Source organism: Balearica regulorum, chromosome 2 (genome assembly GCF_011004875.1).
Source record: "Balearica regulorum gibbericeps isolate bBalReg1 chromosome 2, bBalReg1.pri, whole genome shotgun sequence".
Lineage (NCBI taxonomy): Eukaryota > Metazoa > Chordata > Aves > Gruiformes > Gruidae > Balearica > Balearica regulorum.
In genome coordinates, this window is record NC_046185.1 from 5,128,567 (window position 1) to 5,149,546 (window position 20,980).

The following is a 20,980-nucleotide window of genomic DNA, read 5'->3' on the forward strand; positions in this document are numbered from 1 at the left end:
AGAGGGCTCTTACGGAAGCCAAATCATGTTTTTGATTTTGAAGATGTGTGGATTATAATATTGTAGGCTCTGTTAGATGCCTGAAAGCACCAACAGCACTAGGAAATTTATACTTTACCCTGCTAATTGTTGGAAAATATGAGCCCTTGATTGGTATGCAATTAGAAGTGTAACATTCTGTTAAACATATCACACAGCATATGGCATGTTAGTAGCAAATCTCTAATTTAAAATGAAAAAAGTATGTAGTTCTGCATATTAGCAATTTTTGCAGGGAATCAAAATTTGCTATTTGTCTAAATGTCAGAGGAGGAAAAGCCATCCTTAGTTATTTTGGTAATCTAAATTTGGTTTATGTTTCATAAAATTTCTGTTTTCTAATAATAAATAAACATAAAAGACGAAAACCCATAATATAGTTAAATGTGCCATTAGTTCCAACTAATCAAGACTATGCTTTTTATTAAAAGAAAATTAATTGCCTTACCAAATTTGCTTTAATTCAAACAAGTCAAAAATGCTGAAGCAAAAACGTAATTGTAGAGCCACAGAAAAAAAGAGTCAAAGGTCCATGAATGGAATTCATTGATGGGCAATCAGATGGTGCATTGTTTTGTCAATTAAAAACATAGAATGTATCCATAGTCAGATGATCCTTTCTTTAACAACTCCAATGGTCTGAAGGCTTGATATACCCTCTAGTCTTCCAATACATATTCTCTGACCACTTTTTTTTTTTTTTTTTTTTTTTTGGCAGTGTATTTTGGGGCATTTTGGGATAACATTTTCACATATATACTATGATGCTGCAAGAAATACCCTTCTATTAGAGGCTGAAGTCTTGCGTGTATGGGCCCAGGGATGATTAGTGCTTAGAAGACATACTAGCTCATTTATAAGACTAATTGTAAGCACTGCTAATTGTAGGCATGAGTCATTGAAAGATGGCTTGGTAGTCCAGGCTACGATGAGGGGAAGTAAACTACATCTGAGAATGAAATAGTTTCCTTTTACAGTGGTTGTGGAGGGTTACTGTGTGTCTTCAAATCTGATTAGTCTTGGAGAGGATTGCATTTCATTGACTGCACATGCACCACAATTTATATCAGTGAGGTTTAAAAATCTTTGAATGCTTCAGACACGTTTTTGTTAACAGGGTGCTCTGAAAGCTTGTTATTTCCAATATTTGTAGGTGGTCAATTTATCTGATGTTTGGCATGTAATATTTATCTTCTCTGTCAAGGTTTCTGACTTTCCAGTCAGTCTTTCAGTTTTGCTATGTAGGATAACTCATCACTTAAAAAATGTGCCTTATTTCTGCTTTAATTTACATCTTGTCTCCAGTCTTTTTCCCATGGCGTAGTATTTCTGAGACGTGAGTCTAATGGTATATTTGCCAACGTATCTCAAAGTAACCTCCTAAAGCTGGCTTTATTTAGTGTTTATCCTGAAATGGTAAGTAGGATTCCCATTCTGCTTGTCTCCTCATCGCCCCTGCCTTTGTCACCCTCCTGCTTCAGTCACCGAGAGTGACTCTTACCGCAATGTAGCTGCGCGCTGCAGAGCCGCAGCCTAGCCTTGTGAGAATTTGCGTCCCTATCTAAAACCGAGCAGGGAAGAAAGTTTTTTCTGCTCTAGCAGATAACTGATCATTTATTATGCTCAAGTACTGACATCAGTTTTGTTGTGACTTTGTACTTCATTTTGACATTGCATTATACAGTCAATTTGGCATTGAACTGGAGAAAATGAGAATACTGGGAAGCCGATTCCTCAAACTATTAATTTTATATCAAAGACAGCTCTCCAAAATGTTGCATCGGGAGGAGGGAGGGTTTTGGTTTTTTATTTCATTCGGCTTTACTCACCGAATTACACAGTTACTTTGGAAATCTTAAATCTAGTACATTTAAAATCAGTTTGTGTTACAAAGCCTGAGGTTTGGTTATCGGTTGTTCCTGTTGTGTGTTGTAGTCACTAATCCTTTTAATGAAGAGCTTTTAGCATTGAAGAGATTCTATTTATAGTAAAGCCATTAGAGCATAAAGCTCCTCATTGCTATTCTGCAGCATGTAGCTGTAATGTTTGTCAGTGGAGAAAAGATATTTTTAGCCGCAGCATTGAAAACCGAGGCTGAAAGGTCAAGAATCCTCGCGGGGATATGTTCTGCTACATCAGTGCTATCACACAGCTGCTGTTTACTCTCTTATCGTTCTTCAGTAATAAGAAGATTTCTTTATTGTGACACTAAAGGTATAAAGCATCAAAAGGATTTTGTGCATGAAATGAATACTCGGGGAAGGATGATGTATCCAATCACATTAAATGTTCTTCTTTTCCTTAAGTGAATGATTTTATTTTCCCAAAGACTATCTCAATACCTATTCGTCAAAAGATTCATTCTAGGAAAGTTTTTCTTAAAACGGGTATGACCTAATGCAAGCAAAAGGCAATCTGCTGAAATAGTGAAGAATTTTAAGTACACACTAGCCTGCCTGACATCTACACCATTCATTTTCTTAGCGGCGTACTGCATGAGCAGAAGACATCATATCAACGTGTAGTTTGCCAAAGCAGAAAGAGCCTGCAGATTTCTGTTGGTAACTTGAGGAACAGAATTGTGGGTGGCAGTGATTATATCTGCTACAGGACAGCTCGTAGCACGCTGGATAGGTACTCAGCAAGCACAAAAAGATCATGTGGTCCTATTGAAAAAGGATATGATAGATTATATGTAAAAGGGAGAAGGGAGAAAGGAGGGGAAAAAAGAGATAATTATAGGAATACGAGGCTGCATATATTATCTAAGGGTACAATGTGGAGGCTTCAGAGGGTTTTCTAATATCTTTATATAAAAATCAAGGGGAAAAGCGATTAATTGCCACATTGAGAAAATTAGAGCTGTATGATCAAAGGAAAGGCTTAGAAGAAATGGCCTGTTGACAGATGGCTTATAAAAATGAAAAGATTTTTCACAGGATATGAGTCTGGAGTTTTCTGCTGCTTGGGGAGACACAGGCACTGTCATCATATTTTAATAATAATAAGCTGCTATGTTACCCTTTTTATTCACCAAACATTATGTAGCATAAGAAAAGTATGAGTAAAAATAATACACTGATAGGTACACTTTCTTCTCAGGTTATAATGAAATTAGTTGTACTTCTGCTCTCAGAATTTCTTTGACGTCTTGCTGCTGGAGGTTGTTCGTACCTTCTTACAGATGGAGTCCATTATCATGTACCTTTTAAAACAAGTTCCTTCCTATCAGGAAATTATTTTAATTCTACTCTTTCTGCACACCCAAACCAGTTTTTAACACCATCTTTTCCAAGCGTTCTCTATAGGCAGTATTTGACTTCGTCCACCTGGTTATAACTGTTACGTTATTCTGATTGTTATAGTTGTGCCAGGCAGCAGCACAGAGTGAACACACATTACTAGGCACCCCCTGTCCCCAGGATCCTGTAGATAAATATACCAAAATTTGAAGGATTGACACAAAAAGAATTGGAGAAACTGAAAAGATCTCAATTCTACAATTATTTTCTATTGTAGTTGAATGAGATTTAGGTAATTGGGCATTGGCTGAAGGGAATGACAGAGACGGGAAGGGTATGGAAAAACGAGACATTGATGGCTTGTTGCTATCAAAACCAACAGATGTTGCTAAGTCCCATTATCTCTTATCTCTCTCTTATGTGAAAGTAACTCGGGGGTTTCTGGCTCTGTCACCCACCTCATGCCACAGTGACTCAGTTCAACTCACTAATATGACAGAAAACAAACCCGGGGTGGGGCGGGGGGAGGAAAGCAGGGGGTTTTTGTTTGATTTTTTTTTTTCCCCCCAGGTTAGGAGGTTGAATCAGTGTGCCTTGTAGCAGGGTGGTGAGCGTCAGGGCAAAGGAGCAGCTGGCTCATGCGGTGAGGAGCCAGGAGTGGGCAGGAGGGAGCCCAGCTTCTCCTCCTCCTTGCTGAAGTGATCAGCTCTTAATTTAGCTTACCATTATATGAAACACAGCAACAAGTCTGAGGAAGGCCATGAGGAATAGGAACAATAGGTGGAGAGAGGCTCAATTATGTAGGAGGAAACCTGCTTGACCAGCCAGTCTTCACATGGAAGAGAACGTCCTGAGAAGGAGCTGTCAAAAGCTTGGCCCATCGCTGCTCTTTAAACCTGTGTTGTTTTCTGTCTCTCACAGCTTCAGGTGGTGCCAAGATATTTTTTTCTTTTTTATTAATTTGTTATCTTTGAATATGTATGACTTGGAAAAAGAAGAGCACTACCTGGGGCCTAACGCTGACCTGGGAGGTGGTTGCTTATATATGAGATAGGCACATAGTATATGGAATGGAGGAATTTATCGTGAGTTCTTGACTTCATGATGTGTATATGTACACACTTTCTTAAGAGAAGTGAATCTTTATAAACATCAGATTTAATATATTGAGAGAACTGGAAATTCCTGGGATTTTGATGGTAGCGCAAAGATTTCTTTCTAAAGAAAGAATTCAGGATGCTTTTTCTTTCTTTCTGCAACTGCTAGACTACAAAAGGAATTAGCAGAGAATATGTAAAAAATATGTAAGCTCATAATCCATGATCTTAACTGCAAATTAATAAGTTATTTGTTTATAGCTTTCGTAACCTGTAGAAGTAGTCATGGTGTTGGGGGGGGGGGAAGTTCATTCTAGGTCACAGACTGATAAAATAGTGTTTAAATTGATTGTTGATATTTTGTGTGAAAACGCATATGATTTTGCTGTTCTAGCCACTAGAGTGCCGCAGAAATCCTCTAATTTTCCTCAACTTCCCTAGGTAATCTTGATGCTTTTTATACTCGCTAGTCCTGTGAAATCTCATGTATGTTTGCTGTCTCTGCTGCATTCTCTCTTGCTTTCTTAGACTATTTAATTCTTATTTGGGCTTAGACCAGCTTTAATTACTTTAATGGTGGTGTCTTTGTTGCAATTTTGTAATCACTATGACGTCTTTTTTTTGGTAGTTGGTTTTTTTTTACAGTTAGCTGTTCACATACTAACTAATTTGCTTTATTAGCTAAGTGTTCTTGGGAGAAACAAACAGTGGCTTTTGTTAGCAAAAGCAAAGGCAGGGTTTTTTTGAAGTCTAATGAGCTATGCTTTGTCATGCATTGGCATGAAGTTGAAGACTGGTAAATTTTGGTATCTATTGACATTCAACTTTGCTGTAGATTTGTAAAATTCAATGCAAGTCAGTTACTAAACCACTTTATTTTCATTAAATTCTTCCCTGGAGCTCTTCTGTGTGCAGAGATAGGTTAAAAATAATTGCAAAGTAAACATGCTGGCCTTTATTGACATAGATTCAATGAACATGCAGCAATTGACAGTTGTCTTTTACTAGTTTCATATTTTCACTTTAAATACATAGTTTCCGTGAGAGAGTGGAAATGTCAAACCTGTATCTGTAGTGAAGACAAAAATAGTTGCTTGTAATTACTGTTCTCTGAAAATGTTCTTTGTGAGAGAGGTTTTATCTGTTCTCCTTTCTGCTGTATCTGAGATTTGTATATTCTTTTCTTGATTTGTTTGTTAACCAAGGGGAATTTTTATCTTCTTACTCTCTTGTGTTTTGAGATTTACTGTGTGATTCCCTCTAATTTGAAACTTGGCAAATTTTCTGAAATATGGAAATGTGACCTAGTTCTGACCTCGTATACCTACGCTGCATTTCATAGCGATGCCCCTAGCATGTTTGATGGCCCTGCAAGTCCTTTTATTTGCACTCTATCATCACAAAATATATTTGGCTCCTGGTTACTATATAAAAGGATTAACGATTCCTGACACAGCTGAAGTTTCGGTTTAGGAATCTCAGTTTAAATCTCCTCGCAACAACTGAAATATCAAGGGTTGTTATTAGAGAAAGATTGAGTTGCTTTGAGAGATGTGTGGAGACCTGTGCGAAAGAGTATGTACATCGGAGAATCTCATCATTGCAACTGCACTTTTCTGGCTGGTACAGAGCAGTATCTGGAGAGTTCAGTTTATCTACTTGAGCTAATCCGTGACTTCAGTTTATTGTATTATACAGACCCTACGCTGTAGATCCAGTTCAAATTAAAATGAAGCACTAGGTTTTAGCATTTCACTCTGTCTGAAGTAGCAGTTGTTTGATGGTGGCAATGTTGAGAACACTTTTGCAAATACAGCTTCAGGCGGCGGCTAGCATTTTAATTGTCCTGTCCTTTAAATCTGCTCATTTCGGGAGTCTTGTCGATGCTAATGCTGTCTCTGTAGTACAAAGCTAGGATGACTTGTGATTCCAGTCCTATTTGTTAAGTGGATGTATTTTATGTGTAACTAGTGACTAGCTGCTAGTGGATAGTAAGTGTACCTACTGACTTGTTTTATTGTCCGTTTAAAGCTCTCATGAATCTCTGAAAGAGTCTTAAGACACATTTTTGCTGTAGTTTTCTGCTTGTGGTTGGGTACCATTCAAGATTTGTAAGGAATTCAGAGCTATTGGTAGCATTGGCTGACTGCATCTCTTTCTATATAGCATTTCAGCATTTGGGATCCAGTGCAATTTATGTCAACAAAAATCTAAATTGGGATACTTAAGGGTAAAACATTTCTGCCAATGAACTTTGTTGTTCTTGCTGACAGTTAAATGACTAGATCTCAGTGTAAAATATTCCTCTTTGTTCAAGATTCTGACCTGTGTGCTGTTGACATGCCGGAAATGTAGATAAGATGTGATAAAAGTTACTGTTATTATTGCCTGCCCACATATATAATGTGTTTGCCTACAGGCTTGTTCCATAGAGGGGTCTAAGTAACCACATAGAAGCATATATTTACTTTGTTAATTCACAGAATTTTTCTGTGATATGTTTCAAAGTAAACATAGATAAATAAGCCAAGACTTTATCAGGGAAAACCATGTTTCTGCCAAATTGCATCACAGTAGGCCAAAAAAATTCCTTCCAAAACATTTGTTGACACTTCTGAAGGGAACACCTCAACCAGTGCATGCAACTTCTAAAATAACCAATCTGTTACCAGGGAGTAAAAGTTGAAGATGAAAGAATAATTTTGCCTTTTTACCCAATAACTCTGAGTCTAGGAACTGTACAATGAATAATAATGACTCTTAAAAACATGGAAAGAGAATGTTATGGGGGAGCCAAAGCTGACGAAGAGGTGTAATTTGGACATCATGCATTGCATCTAAGAACAAAGTGAAATACGAGCTAGAAACATGACTACATAAGCAGATAGCTTCTTTGATAACTCTAGTTTCTAACTAGTTCCCAGAAGAAAATGTTGCAAAATTCTTCTGTAGAACTGCTAGAGCTCCTCTTTTGTACTTTGCATAGCTGAAGAAACATATCACTATCAGTCTCTGCAACTGCATCGCCAACCAAGGCTCCAGTGGCATTTTAATCAAATAAATGAGCAACTCTGTTTAACTGCAGAAACGAATCCTATCTTCACCATTTTATCTGGTTCCTTCCCTGAATTCCTTCTCTCACATCAGCCTTCCAACTCAGCTTGTGCTAATATGCTCTCCAACATCGCCTTAATTTTTCTTGGCTTGTGTTGTCTTCCTGAGCTGACAGAGCTCCAGTCTTGCCGTTCCCATTCTCTCTGAGGGTTCATGGGGTGATGTGGAAGATCTCATCCCTTCTGGCTCCAGATTAGAAGTCCTGAAAAAATCGAATGGGTATCTTTCTCTGAGGGCAGGATGAACTTCTGACTTTTCTCTTCTGGCCAACATTATGTTTATAAGGCTGGAAGCTGATAGGAAGCTGCTTTTTAAAAAAAAACCAAACGAAAACAAAAACCCAAACCACCACAAACCTTGGAGAGCTTGATACCGGAGAATGGTATAACTGTAGGTAAAAAGTTTGTTGTAACTTTTAAATTGTCCAACTGCACTGGTATGAGAAGACAGTTGTTTTCACTCTGTTGCTTACCTCTTGTGAATTTATGATGCTATTTTTCTGAGAACGCTGAAATGTTTCTTATCATCAGTGAGCGAATCATATCCCTGCGAGAAGCATAATGTGCATATTACTTATAGACAGACTAAGAAAAGATCATTACTTTGCCTCGGGCTACAAAATAAGACAGTAATACAGTAGGAAGCTCAGTCTCGCAGTCTCCCGGTTTAACCAGTGAATGACTCATTTATGATACTGGCTTAAAATGCACGAGGAATGAATGATGGTGAATAAAGCTTAGAAAATGATTGGTCAGAACAATGTCTTCTATTCAGGGTTTAATAATGTGTGACTTTCACACCAGTTTTGAAATTAAACTAAAACTATGGGACTATAGTTTGCTTCCAGCAATATCCCTGATTAATAAACAAAGCAAATGTTTTTCTATGCTGAATTACTTCCAGTCTCTTTATTTGCACATCAGTGTGTCACAGTAGTCCTTTCACTTGTAATTTGACTGTTCAGCAAATCTTTTTTTTTTGTTAGTCCCTTTAACTGTCGCTGGCTTGGCAATGAGGTGACATTAGGCTTATGTCCTTCTGAATGTACAGACTTCCACCTGAGACCCTCCTCAGCATCACAGCACTATTTCTGTCCAAAGACCTTCCTCATCCAGGAATTGCAAGAAGCCACCTCTAGGAAGTTTTATTTCTAGTTGCAGGTCGAGCATCCACAAATCTACTCTCAGCTTATTCTAAGTCCAGTTCAGTATGAAGGCTCAGAGGAACTTCAGATGGCATGCCAAATTCCTAGTGTCCTCCTAATCCCACTGCTTTCCTTCTCCTTCCTCAAGTGTAGTTTGAGGAGGACTTGTAATTGACCTAAGATGAGGGCTGCCATGACGGAGTATTTGTGCATTCCCCTCTTCCCAGTCGTGTACTCCTGGGTTTTGGCACTAGTGTTTGTCTAGCTGCCAGGTAAGTCAAATTAAGGAGCTGATCTCTCTGAAAACAGTTTTCTCCCCTCCCTGCCAAGTCTTCCTCCAGATTATTTCCTCAATTACTTTGTGCACTTTTACTACCTAATTTGTTCCAATTTTGGCTCTCGCCAGACTTCCCTGAGCTGATTTAACACACCAGTCTGACAGAAGACAAACCCAGGGAGAAACACAGATAGTTGTCTGTAGCATTAGTGATTTGAATGACTGATGGGAAGATTCCCTTGAGAACTGGGGACTGTTCCCAAAAAGAGAGAGGAAAGAGTTTGCTAAGGAAGTGGGATCTCCTTCATCCCTATCCCAACTTTTCTTTATGTGATCCTCATTAAAAATTGTGTCTTATGACCCATGTCCTTCTCTCTGGGCTTCGGCGTACCAACCTTAAGACCTTCCACTGCTGGAGTACTTTATAATCCGAGGCTGGTTCCGTGTATATGAAACCCCGTTGCAGAATATCCTTTGATCCGTATACCTATTCAGCTAGATATTTTAAAATACAAAACTCTTCAGAATTGACTGCTCTATTCCAACCAGAATTTGCACATTATCTGATGAAGTTTCATTTTTCTCCAGAGTGTTATGACTAAACTCGAGAAGGGAAAACAGAGTAATCATCAGTGAAAATAAACAAATAATGACTTAATAATCACAAATCTAACTGAGAAAACGGTATTAATTATTCATAGAGGGTGATTTATCTTAAAACTTACTGTGAGACTGGCAGCTAAAATAAAGGCAGGTGTTTCTGCTTTGTCCCAGTGGGCTGGAAATACAGAATTGGAGTCAAATTTGATATCCACATAATGATCTGGGAGAGTGTGGAGGTCTGTATAGTTGTTATTTGTGTATGAAGTTTGTTTTGAATGACAGATGGAAACACTTTTTTCAGTATTTGTACTGTTTCTAGTTTCTTCTGCACTGTAACATCTTTCATTTAGCACTCGCTGCATATTTTGGAGCAAATATTTACAGGAATAAAGACAAATGAAAAATGCCATGTATTAAAATTTTAATATATATTTTAAAATTCTGAAATCACTTCTAGTAGTTACATTTCACTTTTGAAGTGCTTTGCAATTGCACTTAAATGCCATAAATCTGTAGTTTCTGAATACAAAATTTAGATTAAAGGTGGAGGCACTAAAGCAAAGCAGAGTGCGAAGGAAGAAACGAATTTATGACAAAAGCTTGAAGCTCCAGGTCTCAGAACATCTGGGTTTGCATTACACTTTTATGGTAAACGTATTGTGAATATTTTGGATAAGTTGCTTTTGGTTTTGTTGAAAGTGGTATTGTGAGTGAGCTATGAGAGTTTTCGAGAAGTTGAAGAGCGCTGAACACTACATTATGGAATCATTACAATGTGGCTGGACTGGACCTGTGCCATCATCTGGTCCAGACCCTACTCAGAGCAGGGCCAACCTTAATATTAAAAAGAAATGCCAACTCAGGCCAGGTGTGAGGGGTATTGTTATCGTCATTGGTTTGCAACTTCCCAAGGTCAACCCTTGAGTTAGAGGCAGGTTTGACTGCATGTTTCCACCCAACTCTGTCTTCTGGTTAACTTGCTTATAAATAGCTGCAAAGGCCTCTTATGTGCACTGTAATTTTTCTTTAGTAATTACATTAATTATATTTAGAATTTAAGGTGAGATGAAGGACATAGGGTTATGACGTGGAAAGGGAAAACAAGTTATGAAAGTTAAATAGCTTTACTAGATGGGAGCCCTGAATCTGTTGCCTTAGTTAAGATGCCAGCAAGATGCAAGATTAACGCAGAAAACCTTGTAGGTAGATAACTGTCTTCTCCTCATGTCAACTTTTCTTTTAAAAGAATATGTATTCAAAATTTTGACTAGTGGTTTAGCTTCTCAGCATTTCATCTTGTTAAAGTGTATGGCATCATCTTTGTTTGAAATGTGGTGACACGATCTTTCTTTCTAAAAACCCAAACTAAACCCAAGTCCAAAGCAGCCCGTATCGGTGTTCAGTGCTTATCCTACTGATCGGCACATTTATGTGAAAATAATCCAGATTTACTTGACCACATTGGGAAAAGTTGTGGCATTTACAGTTACATATTTGTATTTTTCTTCTTGTCCCTGAATTTTGGGATGTGTACTATTACAAATAGAATTTATTAATGTATATAAATAAATCATGCAATGCAACAGAAGGGAGCCAGCAATGGCTCTGCTCTCTCTCATCGTAATTTTTTCTCGTCTTCTTGTACCGATGGTGCACAGAATTGCAACGGGCACGTAGGGATGTGCAGGCAACTACAGAAAACTGGTGCCGTTTGCCTGCCTCCGACGCTGTGCATGTATGGCCTTTGCAGATCCAGGTTTGGAGTGGTTTATATTTCTTTGGTGGAGCTTGTGTCTGGTGTTATTGGACACAGAGACCAAAATGTTTTAGCTGTTTCTCTTGTGGAAATGCTAAAACCAAAATAGTTTGCCTGAAAGATGTTGCGAGAAAGCTGCTTTCCATTTGGTTCTTTTGTTCAGCCAAGTATCTGATCCTGTGGGGTTAAAACATCTAGAATTATTTGTTACTGTTAAATGAAGTTCTATATGCTATTATTTATGCTCAAGCTTTCCAGTACTTACTCCTAAGATTCCTAATTTTTGTCTGAGCTATGACAAAATGTAATAGCTTTTTATGTATTTTAATTCACATTTTTCCTGGGCACTCTGAGAATGTTTCCTATGAGCATCTCCATCTTGGAGATTTCAATGATTTTTCTCTAACATTTTCTTTGGAGAGTTGGTTCTTTTCTGGAAGCTTGTTGCCAAGCTACCTTCATTATGCTATTATTATTTAGTGGTTTTTTTCCCACTAAAGAACACCAGAACTTCTAAGAACTTAATTTTATGAGAGTGGTTGACCTTTCGTGGTATTGAAAACCCACACGTTTTCTTTGGGAAGATGGTTATACTTTATCTGTAGGACATCAGTCTGGAAAGACTGAGACAACTGCTTGAAAAGAACTTCTTCCAGCAATTTTTCTGTACTGCCTAAAATAAATTTGGTAATAATTACCAATGCCTCTTCACATGGCTTAATAATAGAACCTATGCTAGAACATCCTATCAGCTGAAGATTTCATATATCGTTTCAAGAGAGAAAAGGCACATGGAATTTTAACAGCCTCAGGCCTTGTCAAAACAGGCGATTTTTAAAATTTTAATTTTCTGTTGAAGACAGTAGTTCATTTGCTTCAGCATTAGCAGTATTTGGATCACTGACTTAAACACACTGCTGACTATTATTCTGAACCAACGGTCACTCAACCTCTTAGCTGTTAGCTAGACTCAAGTGCATGAAGATGTAGGAAGAGAGCTTTTGGCTTCCAAGTATGTACATTCTTTTATATTTTTCTGCAAAAATAATTTTGGAATTATTTATGCCCACTTTATCCAGGAGCATACTTCTTTTGTGTACATCAAGTAAAAATATAGCATGAGACTAATGGATATTTAATCTTGGAAAAATAGGATTTTACCACGTAATGAATTCTGGGTGAACAATTATTACTGCTATTAGTATTAGCTGTGGTTGTCACATTGTGCACAGATTTCTTTTCCTGCCAGCTAAATCAAAGTGACCAAAGGAAAGAAAATTAAATTGGATATTTGCAAGATTTAGTGGTCTTTGTTTCTTTACCCAAATCATCTTGGTATTCATTCAAGGAAGTTCATATTTTTTGTCTCAGCTTTCACATTTTTCTATAAAATATGTTTGCTGCTGTTCCTATTTCTAGACACAGTTTTACGTGCGTGTATTTATAGAGTTTCTGTCGCACATGTGTTTATGTACGTGTACAAAAAATTTACTGAGTCTGTATGCAGGTCAGTTGAGTTTACACGATTAGTGTGTGATTCTGCAAAAAATATAAAATTTGGAGGAGAAAAAAAAGCTTATGGACAACATGGAAACCAGGATACAGAAACTTGCTAATTTAGTCTTTGAAGACACAAGTGATATTTTCACCCTGCATCCACTTGCTGAATATTCCATAAATAGACTTTATTCATATCCCTCTAGGAGAGACGTGGCTGCAATTTATGGAAACCTCATCATGCTTCATGAAAAAGCTGAATGCTGCAGCTTTAACTGAAGCACACTGGTTCATAAATGTTGCAAAGCTATGAGCAGTATAAAAGTATATTTTTTTTTTCTTTTCCAGCAGGCGATATGTTTTTATTGCTTGAAGATGATTCCTACAGAGTTCAAAGAGAAAAAAGTTATCTCAATGAATTTTTGAAAGAATTTGATGCTGGCTAGTAAAACGATTTTCAAAATAATCTGACAGCCTGGTTGGCAAGGTGTGATTTCATTGGACCATATACTTCTGTTCCTTCTGCTCTGACCTATATACAATGTCGCGTTGCAATCAAGTCCTCCATTCTTGATTTGCCTGTCCGGAACTGAAGTTCAGAGAGAAACTTATGGTAGGGCCCAGCTCTGGACAGCTGCAGACTCTAGAGCTTTCATGCATTAATGGTGGTATAAAAATTGAGCAATAGAAAAGAACTTTATTGTGTAGTGATACTTTTTTTCTGAAGATGAAAGCTGTTAGTCACAACAACTGATACCCTTTCCTTATACCAAGAAGTACGTAAATGCTGGGTAGAAATACTACTATGGTGAAACTGGTCCTTATATTGTCCCTGCAGTGTCCTTGTCAAAGTGCTTAACAGATTGGCAAGAGAGTGATTTTATTACACAGATTAGGGGCAACTCATTCTTGATAGTATCAGTTGATTATGGTGCATTGTTATTTACCATTCCATGCATACAAAACTAAAGTTTTAATGTAGTTATATTAAAGCCATGTATTAAAAAAAAAAAAAGAAAAAGGATTCACTGTAGTTTTATCTTCCTGGTGTTGAGTTTGTGAAGCACCCCCAGCTCTCTGGTGGGCCCACAACCTCAGGTTTTGAGTTCCTTCTGAAGCTTGGGTGGACACCAAGGATTCTGAGTTGTCTTTAAGGAGCCACCAACTCTTTTAGCTCAGATCTTGTGTGTTTAAGTGTAAATGCCCCTACATAAAGTAGATGTGAGAGTACAGATGGAATATAGAGAGTATAGCCTAATAACGCTTTAAATGAGATATAGCCTACAACTGTTTTCCCTCATTTCTGCGACCTGACTCCCACTTCTGTTCCTTCCAAATCTGAAAATAGCATATTTACTTACTGCAAAGAAAGCGTGTTGGTGTTAGATTTTGGCTTTTCACTAAATGGAACAATCTAGAGCATCAGGAAGATGTAAGAAAGCCCTAAAGAAATATTGAAATGAATGAAAATTTCAAAGGAAAGGCCTTTTTTTTTTTTTTTTTTTTTTGGAAAGTAATTAAGAATCATGAATATTTTGGTTACTCTGCAATAAACAAATCCTTAAGGGATGAAAATATGCTCTAACTAGCTGCTTTGCAAATGTATAAAGTTCATAATGTGTTTGATTAAAACTTCTGTATTGCTTACTTAAGCTTTGCACAGAATTCTACAAACATTTCATAAAGAGTAGTTCATAAATCCTATAAGGTACATTTACTGTCTCTGTCAAAATCCGATATATGCACTGTTGAGAATTAAAAAAATGTTCAAAACTCAATAGAAAGTTAGAAATACTGCAAAGAAAGAAAAAGGTCCTGGTATTACTGAGACCTTTTTCCTTAGAATTGCCTTGTATATGTGATATCTTAAATATTCTTAAGCATGCTAGAGATATGTGACAAAGGATGGATGGGAAAGCAACACGGAAAATAGGGCAGAAATATGGAACTTGAGTTCTAAACTGGCAACAGATTGTTGAAGGGATTTCCACTTGATTTATTTTAATATTTTTAAAATAGAATAGTTAAGATAATTTTACTTTCTTTTCTTGTAAACCTTTAATAGGCTCGCCATAAAATAAAGATTTTCTTCCCTAATTGTGAATCTGTGGGTGAACAAACTAATGTGATACTCTCAGTACAAACACTTACAAATGAAGTCAGAAAATTAGCTTATAAATTCTTCTGCTGAATACATGAATTGCATAATAATTAGAGGTTATAATCAAGTCTTAAATAAAGTCAGTTTATCTAAATAATACATGTGCTGCAAATGCTGTTAATACAATGCTTTTCGATAATCTGCTTCTTCAATGATTGTCTCTAGGTCACCTGAAGTACCCTTCTTACCTCTTTCTTTGCTGAATTTTATTATATACCCTAGTGATTTTCCAACTCAGAAATAGAAAAGGGCCATAATGACATTATTGCTGTGGTTTTTTTGTTGCTGAAATTTTCTCAAAGCCCTTGAGCAAAGTGAAACTGAACCAAAATTGGTGGCATTCATCAGCCACAGCGAACAAACAGGATCAGTCTTTACATCAGAAAGAATTTTAATGTTTCATTACAATCCATAATTAAGTAACCACTCTTTCCTCATCTCCCTCTCCCCAACCTATTTACTTGGCCGTTCATAATACTGCCATTAATGCTGACCTTTGTTCCTTAAAATTATTTCGCAGATCTTTAATTTCATTTTCCAGGTTACCCTGAGGTGAAAACTTTTGCCGTTCTGTTCAGTGACAAAGGCTGTTAGAAACACCAGCTGGTCTTACTAGAGCTTTAATCTCAAAATTCAGTTCCAAAAACTTGAACAAGAAGAAATGTTGAACGGAAAAAAAGGAAAGTTGCATGAAAATCAATGTATAATGTTTCAGTTGGAGGGAAAGAAAAACCAGTTGATGTTTTCACATATTCTGATATTTGAAATCTGACATGATGCAGAAGAAAATTACAAATGGTAATTCTGCTTTAAGAAGAATGTAAATCGTAGGATGAAAGAAGGTTAATTTATCTAAGTTTAAAATCCTTAACAAAGTGGCAAATAATAATCAGTCTGCTTGCATTTCAGATTAAATTTAAAAAGATAAACAGTAGAAGATATGAACTTGAAACAAATCAAACTTCTACATGTTTCTGAAAATCTTTGTAGTTAATTCTGATCATTTAGCAATTTCATTCTATACTTTAGTTATAATAAAATTCATTACATTTGATAAAATAAAGTGTCATGGAAATGCATCAATGAGGTTTGGTTTTCCAAATGCTGTGGCCCGAAAGCTGCTACAAAGTGGCAGAAAAAGGAAAGAAAGAAAAAAGGCTATTTTCTTTCCCTGGTCAAAATGAATCACAGCTCTTCTTGTGCACTGCCCAGTGCAGCACTTGGAGCAGCTTACAAGGAGGTTTTTTAAGTCTACACATAAACCTAAATAAAATCCTGCCATAATAACAATTTCCAGTTTCAAATTATAAATTTTATTTTAAGATATTCAGAGTGAGGCTTCAGCTACAAACTTTACTTTCAGTTTTATTCTGTGTCAGGGACTTAGTGATGCTCTTCAGTACGTGGGATCGGCATACAGCAGATCAGAAAAGCAGTCTGGGAAGTCAGATCATCTGGAAAACAAGCACTGGTCTGATTTTAGTTCAGAAATGTCAGGGTATTCTTAATTTTCAATGCTGTGGCATTTGCCTGTTGATGAGATTATGGAAAACTTGTTTTTCATGTGTCGACAGTTTTTCCCTTATGGGCCACTTTCAGTTGTGCATTGCAGTTTCATGACTTAAAAACAGTAAGAGAAGAATGTGGAAATTTATTAGGAGTATGTCCACATTTTGGAACAGTATTGAAGATGTTACGTATTGGAATGATTAATTTTTGTTACAGTTAATTGCAAAAATCCATTTGAATTTAACTGACTTTTTATTCCAATTTGCATCTGTATGTGATGGCTGGCACAGGTGGTTTTGAAAATACAAATTGAATTGATAAACAAGCATTTAATCCCAGGGAGGGTTTTTTTTTCTGAAGGCTTTTTTATTCCCAGTAGTAATAGCTATCAGTATTTTAACAACTGTTCTATTTAAATGAAATATTATGCATATTTTTCTTCATAGAGAAATTAAAAAAAATAATTTTACAATGCTTCTTTACAAAATCAAAATACATGGTGTTGCACATAAGAATAAAGCATAAAAATATTCATTAGACTTAGAATTGGGTGCTCGCAGCCCAGAAAGCCAACTGTATCCTGGGCTGCATCAGAAGAAGTGTGGCCAGCAGGTCAAGGGAGGGGATTCTCCCTCTATGCTCTCCTCTTGTGAGACTCCACCACGTCCAGCTCTGGGGGCCCCAGTACAGGAGAGTCATTGAGCTGTTGGAGCAAGTCCAGAGGAGGCCACGAAGCTGATCAAAGGGCTGGAGCACCTCTCCTATGAGGACAGGCTGAGAGAGTTGGGGTTGTTCAGCCTGGAGAAGAGAAGGCTCTGGGGACACCTTATAGCAGCCTTCCAGTACCTGAAGGGGCCTACAGGAAAGCTGGAGAGGGACTGTTTACAAGGGCATGGAGTGATAGGACAAGGGGTAATGGCTTTAAGCTGAAGGAGGGTAGATTTAGATCAGATATTAGGAAGAAATTCTTGACTGTGAGGGTGGTGAGGCACTGGAACAGGTTTCCCAGAGAAGCTGTGGATGCCCCATCCCTGGAAGTGTTTAAGACCAGGTTGGATGGGGCTTTGGGCAACGTGGTCTAGTGGAGGGTGTCCCTGCCCATGGCAGGGGGGTTGGAACTAGATGATCTTTAAAGTGCCTTGCAACCCAAACTATGCTATGATTCTGTGAAAATGGAAAAAGACTTTCAGTAGTCCATCATCTGTTACCAAAAATAATTTAAAGAATGAGATTTGCTTTTCTTAATATGTTCTCCCCAGGTTGTTTTTAAAGCAAGGTTTCTCTAAGCATGTACTTTGAAGACTTGTTGCAGTTATATTTATGACTTAGTTTTTTGATTATTTTCTAAACAATTTTATTTTTCACTACTTTTGGTTATACATTCCAATTTAGTATAATTGAGCCTTGTTCTAGAAGAGGAGATTAACTGCATTTTCCCCTGCTCACTATGTACTTTATGTTTAACTTCCCACTAATTCTGGCTGAATGAGTGGGCAACGGTATTTGTTGAAGTTATTGTGTGGGTACAGGAAAGTAAGAAAAGTAAAACTAAATTCAGCAAAGTAATTCTCAAGCAAAACATTTTTTTAACATTTATTAAAAACAAAATGTAAAGTGATACATACACAGAGTCAAAGTTCCCCTGGCTTTTCTTTTTTTTTTGTTTGTTACATCCTTGTCCAAGTATTTTGTCCTTTCTGTAGCTGCTGTCCTACCTAAGAAAGCAAACCAAATAAGGCCATTTTCTAAATAACTCCCCAGGATAGACTCAATTTAGGTGTATTTTACTAGACTCCAGTTGTTTACCCACTCTGGGTGTCAAGCATACATGCTAGAGATCAGTGTAAGTCATACTATGGAAAGCATATTAAAGACATATATGTTTAATGACAAAATGCTTCATAATGGACTGTTTTATCTGATAATTTCTGCTTTAATTCTCTAAATATTTGGGTATTGAGTAATTTTTATACCTGGAAGTATTGATGTTGAACTCTGTGTGTTGTTCACATTATTCCCATGGGTACCTTCCAGGTTTGAGGCATTGCTAGACTGTGAACAGACTTGGGAGCCTGGAGCACTTCTGTGAGCTCTGCTACCACCTTTCTTCAAATAAGTTGCCAAATTCTCTGTATTTTTGTTTCTGCCTCCATAAATTCCCAAGTTTTTTTTCCCTGAGACCTTGCATAACTCTTTTGACTTCTGACTGCCTATTAAGAAACAGAAGTGACTTTTGTCTCTGGTCTGGGAGAAAAGCAGTGGTCTTTTCAGCAAAGGTGAATGCTCTTTGACAGAAGGGTCTTAATGATGCAGCAATTTTCATGGAAGAACGATTTAATAGTTGTATAGCATCAGTCTAGTATTGTCAGCGAGTCTTTGGGTTGCAGAGAGTCTTAATAGGCCTCCTAAATAAAATAATGGTATCCAGACCTCAAGTCCTTTTGGGGTTCTGCTAATATTTGAAAGGGAAAATTCTGACACTGTGTATCAAAAACTTCCCAAATTCTGCTCCAAGAAATCAGGAGCACAGCAATAAACTCCTTATCTGCCAGCTCCTCATTCTATGTCTTTTGCTGCAAGACCAGTCCTTCTCTCGTTTTATTAGAAAAATTGCTTTTGCCCTTCTATTTCTTACGGTTTCCCACTGCTTCCCCAATTTATAAATCACTACTTGACAGTGTATTTCTTTCTAGCCTGTGTGTAAATAGGAATGGGACAGATTTGTACACATTCTGAAGGAGACCTGTAATACAATCAGAATTAAAACCAGAAGCAGTCTCACACTTGAGCTAATTCTTCTTTCTTAGGGATGCTCATTCAGGCATCCCGGTGCACACTGAGTCGCACTAGGAATTGCGTTGTCCTGGGCTTTTTTGCTGGTTGTGCGCAGTCTGTAACTCTGCAGCAAAACTATCACAAGTGGTAGTACTTTAAGCTGGATATTTTACCGTTTCTGTCTGGACCAAATTCGTTCATGACATGCTAGGAGAGCTTAACTTCTATGCAATACTGCTTTCTGTGTCCATAGTAAAAATAATTTCTACGTTTACATTTTTGCCTATTCTTCCTCTCATAGGAAGTGCTTTGACAGAACTTGAAAGTGAGAATATGCATAATATCAAGAATCAGTTCTTCCTGAAATCTGTTAGAGCCCACGCACGGCTGACTGCTCCAGTATAGGGGATATATGGGTGAAAAGCGCCTGAAGTGGGACTGCTGTGCTGCCCATGGGAGGAAAACATCGTAGGTAACGATGTCCGAACCGTAGCTCTTAGCACTGCCTCGCCTCCTTTGGCATTTTTTCTGCTTTAACTTTTGCCATCAAACTTATCAAATTGGATAAGTTTATCCAATGAAGTCCAATCTAGCGTTTTAGATCAGGGCTTAAATCTAGGCACCCGCCTAACTTTAGGAAACTGGAGACAATAAATTCATATTTATTATAAATTGTTCACTGGTAATAGGTTACTTTTTCTTCAGTATAAGATTCCATATTTTCCTGCGATTTTTAAGTTAAGTGAAAAGCAGCTGTTTCACAATCAGAACATGCTGATGTTAAACAAGCAGCCTACCAGATCTTGCTTTCAAATAAAATTGTTTGGAAACATCTTATTTTTGTTTAGAAACTTAATGAGTGACCAGGTGACCTCTGCTTCTTCCTTAGGTCTCCTACATCTGTGGCCAAGTCCGATGTTCAGACACTAGTGTGATAGTCACATAAAACACTGCCATGCCATGTGCTCGTGATGCTTGAGAACGAAGCAAGAGAGAAAATAAGAGTATCGTTGCAGATTTTCACATAAATGAAGGAAATAGAAAGAAATTGCAGAGTCTTTATAATGTCTTTCTAAATGAAAAAATGAGTATTGCAATGAAATAAACTTGTACAAACTGGTGACTATATTCATATCACAAACTTGTATGTGCAGTTCTCAGACAGAAACTGGGTTTGCCCAAATTTAAGATTTCATAATGTAGTTTACAATTTTGAAAACAGGAGGGCTGTTAGCAAAGATGCTGATTCTACAGTGAATTAACCAGTACTTGAGAGGTGGTTGAGAATATCTGGGTTTATTATAGATTCAGGAGATCCTAATGCAGTGCTGTTATGCAGCTCTAATATAAACTTACTCATTCATTAGTGGTTAAAGAGATTGGGCTGGGCAGCAATGTGGGGTCCTTTAAGGGGCAGAGGAAGATTACTCCTCTCTGAATGAGAAAAGATTGGATTGAAAGCAGCCCTGAGGAGAAGGACTTGGGGTATTGATTGATGAGAAGCTCAACATGAGCCAGCGGTGTGTGCTTGCAGCCCAGAAAGCCAACCATGTCCTGGGCTGCATCAAAAAAGGTGTGACCAGCAGGTCGAGGGAGGTGATCCTGCCCCTCTACTCCGCTCTTGTGGGACCCCACCTGGGGTCCAGCTCTGGGGGCCCCAGTACAAGGAAGACATCAAGCTGTTGGAGCGAGTCCAGAGGAGACCATGAAGATGATCAGAGGGCTGGAGCACCTCTACTGTGAGGACAGGCTGAGAGAGTTGGGAT

General features: G+C 37.6%; 1 protein-coding gene across 5 annotated transcripts in view; it reads left to right on the top strand.

Annotated features, from left to right (window-relative positions):
• TRAPPC9 (trafficking protein particle complex subunit 9) overlaps nt 1-20,980 on the top strand; it is a 530,046-nt gene that overhangs the window by 278,336 nt on the left and 230,730 nt on the right. Inside the window, exon 22 of one of the 5 annotated variants that reach the window (XM_075743258.1) lies at nt 8,653-8,720. The exons of the other annotated variants lie outside the window; for them this stretch is intronic. Coding sequence (XP_075599373.1) covers nt 8,653-8,705 — 53 coding nt within the window. The 3' untranslated portion in view covers nt 8,706-8,720. Of the gene's footprint in view, nt 1-8,652; nt 8,721-20,980 lie in introns of those variants that run through there. 5 annotated transcript variants of the gene reach the window in all.